General features: G+C 43.4%; 1 protein-coding gene across 1 annotated transcript in view; it reads left to right on the forward strand.

Annotated features, from left to right (window-relative positions):
* The window catches only part of znf638 (zinc finger protein 638), a 135269-nt gene that overhangs the window by 37206 nt on the left and 85029 nt on the right, over positions 1-13034 (forward strand). The window contains exons 3-4 of the mRNA XM_033035696.1: positions 8187-8248; positions 11561-11602. Coding sequence (XP_032891587.1) covers positions 8187-8248; positions 11561-11602 — 104 coding nt within the window. The remainder of the gene's footprint in view (positions 1-8186; positions 8249-11560; positions 11603-13034) is intronic.

Genomic DNA, 13034 nt, shown 5'->3' on the forward strand with positions numbered 1-13034 from the left:
TGCTGAAGCAACATAGGAGTTTTTCAAAACTAAAAAATGGTAAATTCTTGAGTGGCCAAGTCAATCACCCGAACTGAACCTAATTGAGCATGCCTTTTATATGCTGAAAAGAAAACTGAAGGGGACTAGCCCCCAAAACAAGCATAAGCTAAAGATGGCTGCAATACAGGCCTGGCAGAGCATCACCAGAGAAGACACCCAGAAACTGGTGATGTCCGTGAATCGCAGGCTACAAGCAGTCATTGCACGTAAAGGATATGCAACAAAATACAAAACATGACTACTTTCATTTACATGACATTGCTGTGCCCCAAACATTATGGTGCCCAGAAATGGGGAGACTATAAATACTGCTGTAATTTCTACATGGTAAAACCAAAATGTATAAAAATGGCCTTCAATAAAATCTGACTAAATCTCAAATTGTGGAGTACAAAGGCAAATAAATAAATGACATGTCTTTGTCCCAAACATTATGGAGAGCACTGTATAGATTCCCCAGCCCTATATCTGGTTGTTTATTATGCTTGCCTGCTTCTTGATTTGCTTATCTCAGTATTGTTTTCAAAATCCATAGCTCCCACAATATGTCGAATTATTGAATACAGTATCTCAATCCTGTTCTTCTCTAAGGATTTAGAGAATATCTTGCAATGACTTGACCACTTTGTACTTGCTACTTTTTGTTTTAAATTCACATGGTTAGGATGTGGTCAAATGTCATCAAAATATACAAATCATGGAGATAATATTGGAATCAGTAGTTATTTTACATCTCCAGCAACTTTGTTTCATAGGATTATGGTTGACATTATATGATGGTGAGTATAAAGAAATAATACAGGAATGTGGATAGATATGGTTAAATATTTTCAATAGCAGTCACATACTCACTGGAGGGCATATGAGGGTACAGGAGAGTCTTGTTATTATTGTAATCCTTATGTGGCACCTACTTCAACAATTTCAGTTCTTAAGTAGCAACAGCCAAAACCCGAATCCCTCCTGCTGACGAGGATCTGAAACTGCACCTGCCTTTGTTGGGCGAGATTGGTTGTGATGTACAATCAAGATTGGTTGTGATGAATTTCCTACTAGTTTAACCATTGAATCAGACTTTGAGGTCCATAGGTCTAGAATAGAATAGTGTTGAATCGGATAGCCATTTTGGACAATTGACCTCTTGAGAATCTTGAATCTTGACCTCAACTGCAATGCCTTGGTGTTAGGGAGGTATGAGTCTTTTATGTGACTTCTGAGACTTACCGGATCATTTAGCATGAAATCAGGTCCTTTGGTTCATGAGTCTGCGCTGATCAGCAAACATCCATTTTATTCTCCCCTTGTTCCCAACAGCTTTCTCGCCACTGATTCTCCCCCTCATTTGCACACTGGGGACAAATTACAGTGGCCAATTTGCTTTGCAATTTATACACCCATTGGGATGTGGCAGAAAACTAGGGGAAACACAGGCAGTGTGTTTCCATACGGAGCGGGTCGCAGGAGCTGTGAGACAACTGTTCTGCGACCTGTGCCAGACATTAATTTTTGTGGCTGAATCTTTTGGCTTGAGTTATCCAACTCGTCATCCCTTGAACTTTGGTTCTACTGCACAGAATGCCAATTCACCATTTCCATGTGCCATATACGTTTGCCTGTCTATGAAGCTTCACTTACAATCAGAACAAAAATGTGTCTTTGTTTAGATTTGATTGCAATATTTCAGTTACTGATCAGGTTCAGATTTATAGAATGCTGAAATTCTTCCTATTGTACAAGATCCAGCATTGAAGAATGGAATATTCAACTCCATCTCATACTCATTGCTAGTTTAGAAAGTGCACATACTACTAGTGGTTTTGGCCCGAAACGTTGCCTATTTCCTTCGTTCCATAGATGCTGCTGCACCCGCTGAGTTTCTCCAGCATTTTTGTGTACCTACTAAATGAACATGACTTGTTACAAATCCAGGAGAATAAATCGGTCTGCTTGCAGATTAAATTGGAACCAAAAAACTGAACTGGACTATATGTAAACGCTCTGACTACAGGAATAGGTCAGAGATTGCATGCCCCTGCAGCAAGTGGATCAAGTCGTGCCACCGAGAAGCTTTTCCACCACCCACAAGGCACTTGTCAGGAACACAATGGAATATTTTCTACTTTCCTTGATGAGCGTGGCTCCCATAACACTCAAGAAGCCATCCGCATTACAGCAGCTTGTTTAATTAGTTCTTCAACCCAAGCTTCATTCCCTTTGCAACTGATGCCTAGTGGCTGCAGTGTTCACCACCTACAAAAGGCACTGCAGAGGCTACTCTGGCAGCATCACCTCGACCACCAACAAGCTGAAAGGTTTTGTTGCATGGGATGATCACCAACATGATAAACCTTTTGTCAGGGAATTTGTGTTGTTACCTTTTTGGACTCATCTTTTATTAAATAGCCCTTTGGAGCCCTTCACCTATATTATGAATCTGTTAGTATTTTAATTCTTCGGATTCTGTTACAGTCATTGAGTCATGCAGCATTGAAATAGGCCTTTAGGTCCAAGTGGCCCCATGTGCCTGTGTTTAGCTCATATTGGTGAGACCACTCCTGGAGTATTGCGTACAATTTTGGTCTCCTAATCTGAGGAAAGACATTCTTGCCATAGAGGGAGTACAGAGAAGGTTCACCAGACTGATTCCTGGGATGTCAGGACTTTCATATGAAGAAAGAATGGATAGACTCGGTTTGTACTCGCTAGAATTTAGAAGATTGAGGGGGGATCTTATAGAAACTTACAACATTCTTAAGGGGTTGGATAGGCTAGATGCAGGAAGATTGTTCCCGATGTTGGGGAAGTCCAGAACAAGGGGTCACAGTTTAAGGATAAGGGGGAAATCTTTTAGGACCGAGATGAGGAAAAATTTTTTCACACAGAGAGTGGTGAATGTCTGGAATTCTCTGCCACAGAAGGTAGTTGAGGTCAGTTCATTGGCTATATTTAAGAGGGAGTTAGATGTGGCCCTAGTGGCTAAAGAGATCAGGGGGTATGGAGAGAAGGCAGGTACAGGATACTGAGTTGGATGATCAGCCATGATCATATTGAATAGCGGTGCAGGCTTGAAGGGCCGAATGGCCTACTCCTGCACCTATTTTCTATGTTTCTATATCCGTCCAAATCTTCCTTATTTAGAAACCTGTCCTACTAAACAAGGTTCTTTAGTAACTTGTCAGTTTCTTTGTTGAACTAAATTAAGGCGCATGTTGCAATCAAAAGCGCTTGAACAATTGGTTGGGAAGAAAGCCAAACTGTAAGAAAGACGACTGCACCTCCTTATCTCATTCTCCTTATCTGCATATCTCATTCCATATACGCTCTATGTGAAAAAGCTGCCCCTCCGAGTGGAAGTATCAAAGACTAGAGGACATAGCTTTATGGTGAAAGTGGCAAAGTTTAAGGGAGATATGATGGGAAACTTGCCCGGAACGTGCGGCCGAGGGTGGTATTGGAAGCTGATACGATAGTGGTGTTTCAGAGGCTTTTGGATGGGCACATGGATATGCAGGGAATGGAAGGATAAGGAGCATGTGCAGGAAGAAGGGATACATTTAATTTGGTGTCATATGTAGCCTAGTCATCGGGGGTGGAAGGGCTGACCCTGTGCTCCAGTGTTTTATGTCCTTTATTAACAGAATCTGGAGGAAGTTTAAAATGTTAATGATTCGTAATTGGTGGATGGTCCCAAAGGACTATTTCATAAAAGCTGCCTTCAAAGAAGCATCAACACAAGGTTTTGAAATTCGCTGACCGAGAGCATAGGTGATTGATGTAGAATACCACTGTTTTTTGCCCTGTCCTGGTGCTTATCTTGCCTGCCTTTGCTCGACTATTGTCTCATGTCCCTCTTTTGGCTATCTGATTTTGAATCTGCTGTCAGACATTTAGACCTTCCACCCAACATCATCATATCCTGCGTCGCAGGGAAGAAGAACCCACCCAAGATGTTCGCACACTGGTCTTCGGTTCAGAGGGAGTTCTCAACTTTTATTTTGGACTCCATGAAATCGCATAGAACACAGGAAAGCTGGCTGCCAGTCACCAGTTTTTCTCCGGGGATGGATAAATAGCCGAGGTGAAGCATTGCTTGGAGAAAAGCAGGGCATAGAGTGCACTCTGTGTCAGGGGCTCTGGTGTCTATCGCTGAGTACTATTGTTGCCAAATTGGATCTACAGCAGATGGTGACAGAATTAGCACAAGTGCAAAATGTGATTATGCGACATCTACCTTTTGCAGATACATCTGTCATTGCCAACATTGATAAAAATGACTTTTCTAAATCTTAGTATTAAGCTTAGAGCTTGCAGATTGAAAGCTCGGTACAAGTGACTGTAAACTAAACTGGAACTGGACCGCTGCTTGGCGCTTGATTCTTATAGGATGAGCGGAAAGCTGGCCAAGACACCTGTTTATTGCCCATCCCTAATGGCCCCATACTGAGTGAGCAGGACAATTAGGAGGGGGATAAAGAGTCAACTATCACACGGTCTGGGTTGAATTTAATCCAGAAGATTAAGAAAGCAAGTTTACTTTCCTAAAGATGTTAATAAACCAGTTTTACAATGGTCGTGTAGTTTCATACTAGTATTGAGTTTCTCAAGCTTAGGAGTCCAAGCCCCAGTTAGTAGTAGATGATGGAACTGCAGATGCCGGTTTACAAAAGAAGACGCAAAGTTCTGTAGTAATTTATCAGGACAGGCAACACGGAGGACATGAATAAGTGACATTTAAGGTTCTTCTGTCCGAGAAGGCTCCCGACCTGATCCATGTTCTTCAGAGATGCTGCCTGACCCGCTGAGTTCCTCCAGCACTTTGTGTCTACTGGTGCAGACCTTGCCTGAATGCATTCAAATTAAACCGCAGCCGTGTGCTTTATATGGAGAGCAACATTCTCACAGCATTCCCAAAAGCAAAACGCAAAGTGTTGGAGTAACTAACATGTCAGGCAACATCTCCGAAGAACATGGGTAGGTAACATTTTGGGTTGGGATCCTTCTTCGGACAAGCATTCACAAATCAAAGCTTTGCTTGATGCTTGACTATGAATGGTAATGCTCAATTAATTAGCTTGTGCGATGAGACTTTTCGAGCTGACCCATCCTCGGTGATGGCAGAGCCCAGCATGTGGGCAGAAGGCAAAGCTATAGCATTTGCAACCAGTAGATCCCATCTCAGAAGGCTTCAATACTTTTGATTCACTCCATCCGACATAAAGTAGGGTACTGCATACAATCTTGAATCCTAAAATTAAAAACAGGTTAGTCTGACTCCGGGAGGAGAAGCAAGGTTAACGTTTCAGGTTGAAGATTCTTTCACGCGAAGTTCTTGACTTTGAAAACCAGCTGAGCTGTTCCAGCTCATAGATAATGTGGAAAATTGCCAGGTATTCTCTGTCATCTGGCAATGATCATTGAAGTTGTTGTGCCAATAAGTTTCGGAGTAGATGGTATGGTAAAGAAGGCATGCTTGCCTTCATTGTTGCTAGCATTCTGCAGTGGGAGCCATTCGCAAGATACTCTCCAGCAAATCACACCTTTGGCAGCACCTCTCTAGCTTGCATTCCCAATGATCGGAGCAATTCTCTCTGGCGACCCACGGCAAGGATTCGCCCGCTCCGTGATGGAATGTCCACTCTGCTCCTGCTGTCGATGCTCCGGGCTCGACTCCAGTAAAGGCCGCTCCAATCCATGGTGTTAGGCCGCGAGGGAGGTGACATAGAAAAAGTCGCCTCTCCGTGGAGGAGGCGACCGAAAGCGGTTCCCCCCTTTCCCCTCCTCACCACCCCCCACACAAGACACACCCAAACTAACATTAGAGACACCCACACAAAAAAAAAGCCGAAATAACGAACACGCTGCTGGCAGGGCAGCCGACTCGCAGCGCCCCCACCGACTTACAGGGAGAATGTACAAACTGTCAAGCACCAGTTGTCAGGATTGAACCAGATTCTCTGGCCAATAAGGAAGCAACACTACTGCTACACCACTGTGCTGCCCTTTGCTCACCAATGTCGGTCTGGGTTTCGCCGGGACTTCTCGGCTTCAGACTTCTTCAGGGCCTCGTTCCAACCGTGGATCAGGAAGCTGAACTCCGGAGATTGAAGTGAGTGTGACGGCCCTTGGCATCAAGGTAGTATTGATCAAGTGGGACATCAAGGAACCCTGATAAACCAACATCAATAGGCATCAATGAGAAAAATCTCCAGTGGTTGGAGCTGCATCTCACGCAGGTTGTTGGAGGCCAATCAACCAATGGAACCCTGGGCTCAACCATTTTCAACTGTTCTGTCAGTCGCCTTCCTATAAGTTTGAAGAGGGTATGTTCACTTATGATTGCACTAATATCAATTACATATTCAGTACCAAAATAAGCATTCCCGTGCCTGCGCGGACCAAGATCTAGCCAATATTTGAACAAGTGACTGATAACGTTAACTACAGAAACTGCCTAACCATGAACATCTATCGACATGAAAATCTAAACTCCCTGCCTGAGACGGTGGATGAAGTTGGATCAGTGACAACATTAAGATGTGTTGACGTGAGCACTTGAATCACATAGGCATCAAAGGCTAAACAATGGGATTAATATGGAAAGGTCCACTGGATAGTGTGGGTGAATTGGACCGAATAGCCTGTTTCCAGACTGCAAGAAGGACTGCACCATATTGAAGGCAGCTACAGGATGGACAATAATCAATGTAGAATCATCATTTTTCTTGAGGCTCCCAAACAATAACTAAAAACTGCAATGTTAACATCTCGTGGATTTATGGGGAGAAGGCAGGAGAATGAGATTGAGAGGGTAAGATAGATCAGGCATGATTGAATGGCAGAATAGTCTTGATGGACCAAATGGTCTAATATTGCTCCTAGAACTTGTGAACTTGTGACTTTATGGTCTTTGTTGTGGGAATTGTGCATAGACACTTGGGGCTGGGAAACAGAAGGGTCAGGTTCTTAACACAAGTTTCTGGGCAAATCAAACTGTTCCAACACTATTTTATATCAAGAACTTTAAAACCCTCATGAGCAAGTGGTTTGTTTTCCATTCTTGTAAAATTTGCATATTTAACTTGCTGCTGTAGAATATTAATCTTATCAAATGAATGTTCATTTCACCCAATTCTTTAAAAAACAATGCCTTTTAGTTTTATCTCTCCCTTTCATAAAAAAAAAGCTATGACTTCTACATAACTACATTGGATAGTTATATGGATGGGAAAGGAATGGAGGGTTATGGTCTGAGCGCAGGTATATGGGACTAGGGGAGATTATGTGTTCGGCACGGACTAGAGGGGTCGAGATGGCCTGTTTCCGTGCTGTAATTGTTATATGGTTATATAATCCAATTACTAATGGCATTCATCTGGTTTTCCTTTGGGTTTATTGGCAGAGGATTATTGCTTAAAATCCAAGCAGCAGCAGAAATTGCTCCACTGAGGATACACACTGGTCAATCTAGCTGGTTGATGAGGAAATGCTGGCTTGCTTTGGAGGTCATGCTGCAGACAACAAGAAGACCATAGCTGGAATCTGGTTAGGTCTAGGGGATGGAGGATGTGCTTGGGTATTCTCTAGCAGCAGAATACTGGGTTCAGATTTACTTTCATTAACAATACCATTTGTCGAATACTGTGAAGAGCTCATTTTGTGGCAGTTTTGATGCAGTGGTTTGATGTAATAATAAACCCTGCTGGGTAAAGCATTCACTTGGTCTGGTTTGCCAGGCTGACAATAATTAAAATCTAATTTTGCTGGAATCAATAGTAAACTCTTTAAATAACTTATTTAGGCATCATGTACACACAAGTGCGAGGTTTCCTGTATTGGTAAGAAATATTCTGAGGCTCTGCAGCATTGAATAACTTACTGAAGAACTGCTCATTGTGTTATTGCTTCACAGATTGTCAATAAGCATTTGGCACCAGTGTTCTGCCGTGGGTTCTGTGCATTTGTCTATACCTGTACTTTATCTAGAGTTTGTCCCTCAAAGAAAATAACCGTAAACATGAGGGATGCCTTTTGAACTTGTGCGGAGTGTATAAACGGTCTGTACTTTCATTGGCACGTTTTGCTTTGTAGCATGGCTTATTTTTCTATTTTGTGCTAAAAAGTTTTTGTTTTCTTTGTTTTCTCAGGATTGGGGACGTCACAACAAAACATCTGTCCACAATGAAAGCTGCCGACTTTTGCTCAAAGAGTAAGGGTTTTTAATTGAGTTTGTGATCTTTCTTTTCAGGGGTTGCTTGTAAAAGATTTAATTTGTTAAACAGAGGTTGTGATGTGTATATATATTTTCTTTCTCCTTTCTCTTCTGTGATGTACAGCTCTATGGAGACGCCATCTTCTTTATAAGGTAGCTCTCCAACACCCTACCAAAGTACTCTGTCAGAAAGTTGCTTGTTATAGAATGCATCATGGCTGAGGCCCTTCTGTTCTTAAATTGTCGTTTTTTAAAAGTTTTATTGTCACATGTACTGAGGTACAGTGAAAAGGTTTGTTTTGTATGCTATCTAATCAGATTATATAATACTATGCATAAATGCAACCAGGCTAAACTCAAGTACAATAGGTGGAGCAAAGGGGAAGATACAGAGGGCAGAATATAGTAGCACATTCCAGAGACAAAGTCCAATGTCCACAATGGGGTAGGGGTGAATAACACAATGAGCAGTTCTTCAGTAAGTTATTCAATGCTGCAGAGCCTCAGAATATTTCTTACCAATACAGGAAACCTCGCACTTGTGTGTACAGTATCCTAGCTTATGGAAGAACCGTTCAGAAGCCTGGTAACAGAGGGGAAGAAGCTGTTCCTAAGTCTGGTGGTGTGTGTGCTTTCAACCTTTAGGAGCAAGGAGGTCCTACTGCAGTTGTACAGGGCCCTGGTGAGACAGCATCTGGAGTATTGTATGCAATTTTGGTCTCCTAATTTGTGGAAGAACATTATTGCTATTTAGGGAGTGCAGCATAGGTTCACCAGGTTAATTCCTAGGATGGCGGGTCTGACATATGAAAGAATGGGTCGACTGGGCTTGTATTCACTGGACTTTAGATAGATGAGACGGTATCTTATAGAAACATATAAAATTCCTCGAGGATTGGACAGGAAAAATGTTCCCAATATTGGGGGAGTCCAGAACCAGGGGTCACAGATTAAGAATAAGGGGTAGGCCATTTAGGACTGAGATGCGGAAAAACATCTTCACCCAGAGAGTTGTGAATCTGTGGAATTCTCTGCTACAGAAGGTAGTGGAGGCCAATATTCTGGATGTTTTCAAGAGAGTTAGAGTTAGCTCTTAGGGCTAAATGAATCAAGGGATATGGCGGAACAGGGTACTGATTTTAGATGATCAGCCTTGATCATATTTAATGGCGGTGCTTCGGGTGTTTTTTTTTTTAATTTCCCCCCTACCATTTCCATACTTTTTCGATAGCTGCCATGGCCCGTTTGATGTCACCCTTCACCCTGCTTCTGGTCTCGGCCCGCACTGATCTGCCGGACGTGCTGTGTGTGTTTGTGTTTGTTTGGCGGAGTCTGAGGGGAGAAGCGCCGGCACCAAGAGCGAGCGAACGCGTGGACAGACGGACGAAAGCAACGATCATAGAGCACCATAGGTGACATTTCGGGTCGAGACCCTTCTTCAGACTTGGGTCAGGGGAAAGAGGAACAAGAGATATAGACGGTACTAAGGATAAATTCATGGAAGATATGCCTATATCTCCCTTGACTGTCTGAAGAAGGGTCTCGATCCGAAATGTCACCTATGCCGCTCTAAAATCTTTGCTTTTGTCCGCCTGTCCGCGCATTCGCTCGCTCTTGGTGCCGGTGCTTCCCTCAGACTCCGCCAACACACACACACACACACCATGTCCGGCAGATCGGTGCGGGCCGAGACCAGGAGCAGGGCGAAGGATGGCAGCTATTGAAAAAGTCGACCCGAAATATCACCTATTCCTTCTCTCCAGAGATGCTGCCTGAGTTACTCCAGCCTTTTGTGTCTGTCTTCGGTTTAAACCAGCATCTGCAGTTCTTCCCTGTACAAGGTGTGTGCCGTTTTAACTGAACGCATAACTGAAGTCGGGTCGGGTCAAATATAGGGTCGGGTTTACTGAAATGGCAGAAGTTACGCTCCGTTGCGTACTACACATCAGTCCATTGGATTTTGCAAGATTGGACCATCTTGCTCCGCTCTTTAAATGTTGGCCCCCTTACCTTAAAGCTCTGCCCTCTAGTCTTTCACATTTCCACCCTGGGGGAAAAAGGTTCTGTCTACCCTATCTATGCCGTTCAAAATTGCATACACTTCTACGAGAAATATACCTTTACGAGAATGTTGCCAGGACTCGAGGGCCTGAGCTATGAAGAAAGGTTGAGCAGGCTAGGACTCTTCCTTGGTACGCAGGAGGTTGAGGGTGTGATCTTATTGAGAGGTATAAAATCATGCGAGGAATAGATCGGGTAGACACAGAGTCTTTTGCCCAGAGTAGGGGAATCGAGAACCAGAGGACATAGGTTTAAGGTGAAGGGGAAAGATTTAATAAGAATCTGAGGGGTAACATGTTCACAGAAAGGGTCACAGGTGTATGGAACGAGCTGCCAGAGGAGATAGTTGAGGCAGGTGCTATCGCAACTTTTAAGAAACATTTGGGCAGGTACATGGATAGGGCAGGTTTTCAGGGGTATGGGCCAAACGCAGGTAGGTGGGACTAGTGTAGATGGGAAATGTTGCCTGGTGTGGGCAAGTTGGGCCAAAGGACCTGTTTCCACTCTAAGACTCTTATCAAGTCTCCAAGGAACCTGTTAATCCCTACTCTGTTTCCTGTCTGGCAACCAATTTTCTATCCATTTCAGCACTCTATCCCCAATACCATGTGCTCTAAATTTGCCCACTAATCTCCTATGTGGGACCTTATCAAATGCTTTCAGAAAGTCCAGGTACACTACATCCACTGGCTCTCCCTTGTCCATTTTCCTAGTTACATCTTCAAAAAATTCCAGAAGATTAGTCAAGCATGATTTCCCCTTCGCAGATCCATGCAGACACGGACCGATCCTGTTACTGCTATCCAAATGTGCTGCTACTTCATCTTTTATCATTGACTCCAGCATCTTCCCCACCACCGATGTCAGGCTAACTGGTGTATAATTCACTGTTTTCTCTCTCCTTTTTTAAAAAGTGGGATGACATTAGCCACCCTCCAGTCCACAGGAACTGATCCTGAGTCTATAGATCATTGGAAAATGATCACCAATGCGTCCACGATTTCTAGAGCCAACTCCTTAAGTACCCTGGGATGCAGACCACCAGGCCCTGGGGATTTGTCAGCCTTCAGTCTACCCAACACCATTTCCTGCCTAATGTGAATCTCCTTCAGTTCCTACACTTCAATGCCAAAATGGGGCCGGGTGGGAGCTGAATAATAATAATTTGCACAAATAGTGTAGGATTGTCATTGTGATGCATGCAGTGGTTATGGTCACTCCTAACGTTCACATTGTTGTCTGTTGCAGATATCCAGACTGGAACCCGGATTCAATTCCTCAGATTAATAAGTATGTTGCATTTTATTAAATGTAATCCTTTTTTGTTTTTCTCGGGTGCTCGCATGGGGATGGGGCCATTTGAATCTTGAATTTTTATATTTTTAATAGCTTTTTGAGATGGAGTTGACTATTGTGCTGGTGAGGAGGTTTTTGTGTTGCAAGTGATGGGAAGTCTGCATTAGAACATAGAAAATACAGCACAAGAACAGGCCCTTCGGGCCACAATGGTAGTTACATAGATACATAGACAATAGGTGCAGGAATAGGCTAGTCGGCCCCTCGAGCCAACACCACCATTCAAAGTCATCATGGTTGATCATCTACAATCAGTACCCAGTTCCTGCCTTTTCCCCATACCTCTTGATTCCACTTGCCCTAAGAGCTCTATCTAACTTTCTTTTGAATGCATCCAGTGAATTGGCCTCCAATGCCTTTGGAGGCAGAGAATTCCACAGATTCACAACTCTCTGGGTGAAAAAGTGTTTCCTCGTCTTCGTTCTAAATGGCCTACCCCATATTCTTAAACTGTGGCCCCTGGTTCTGGACTCGCCCCAACATCGGAAACATGTTTCCTGCCTCAAGTGTGTCCAATCCCTTAATAATATATGTTTCTATAAGATTGCCTCTCATCCTTCTAAATTCCAGTGTATACAAGTCCTGTTGCTCCATTCTTTCAACATATGGCAGTCCCGCCATCCTGGGAAATAACCTCGTGAACCTACGCTGCACTCCCTCAATAGCAAGAATGTCCTTCCTGAAATTTGGAGATCAAAACTGCACATGCTACTCCAGGTGTGGTTTCACCAGGGCTCTGTACAAATGCAGAAGGAGCTCTTTGCTTCTATACTCAACTTTTGTTTTGAAGGCCAACCTTTCTTCACTGCCTTCTGTACCTGCATGCTTACTCTCAGTGACTGATGTACAAGGACACCCAGATCTCGTACTTCCCCATTTCCTAATTTGACATCATTCAGATAATAATCTGTCTTCCTGTTCTTGCCATCAAAGTGGATAACCTCACATTTATCTACATTAAACTGCATCTGCCCACTCGCCCAAACTGTCTCAAGTCACCCTGCATCCTCATAGCATCCTCCTCACCGTTCACACTGCCACCCAGCTTTGTGTCATCTGCAAATTTGCTAATGTTACTTTTAACCGCGTCATCTAAATCATTAATGTATTTTGTAAATAGCTGCAGTCCCAGTACCGAGCCTTGCGGTACCCCACTAGTCACTGCCTGTCATTCTGAAAGGGACCCGTTAATCCCTACTCTGTTTCCTATCTGCCAAACAATTTTCTGTCCATGTCAGTACTTACCCCCAATACCATGTGCCCTAATTTTGTCCATTAATCTCCTATGTAAGACCTTATCAAAGGTTTTCTGAAAGTCCAGATACACTACATCCACTGGCTCTCTTGTCCATTTTCCTAGTTACAT

Source organism: Amblyraja radiata, chromosome 1 (genome assembly GCF_010909765.2).
Source record: "Amblyraja radiata isolate CabotCenter1 chromosome 1, sAmbRad1.1.pri, whole genome shotgun sequence".
Taxonomy (NCBI): domain Eukaryota; kingdom Metazoa; phylum Chordata; class Chondrichthyes; order Rajiformes; family Rajidae; genus Amblyraja; species Amblyraja radiata.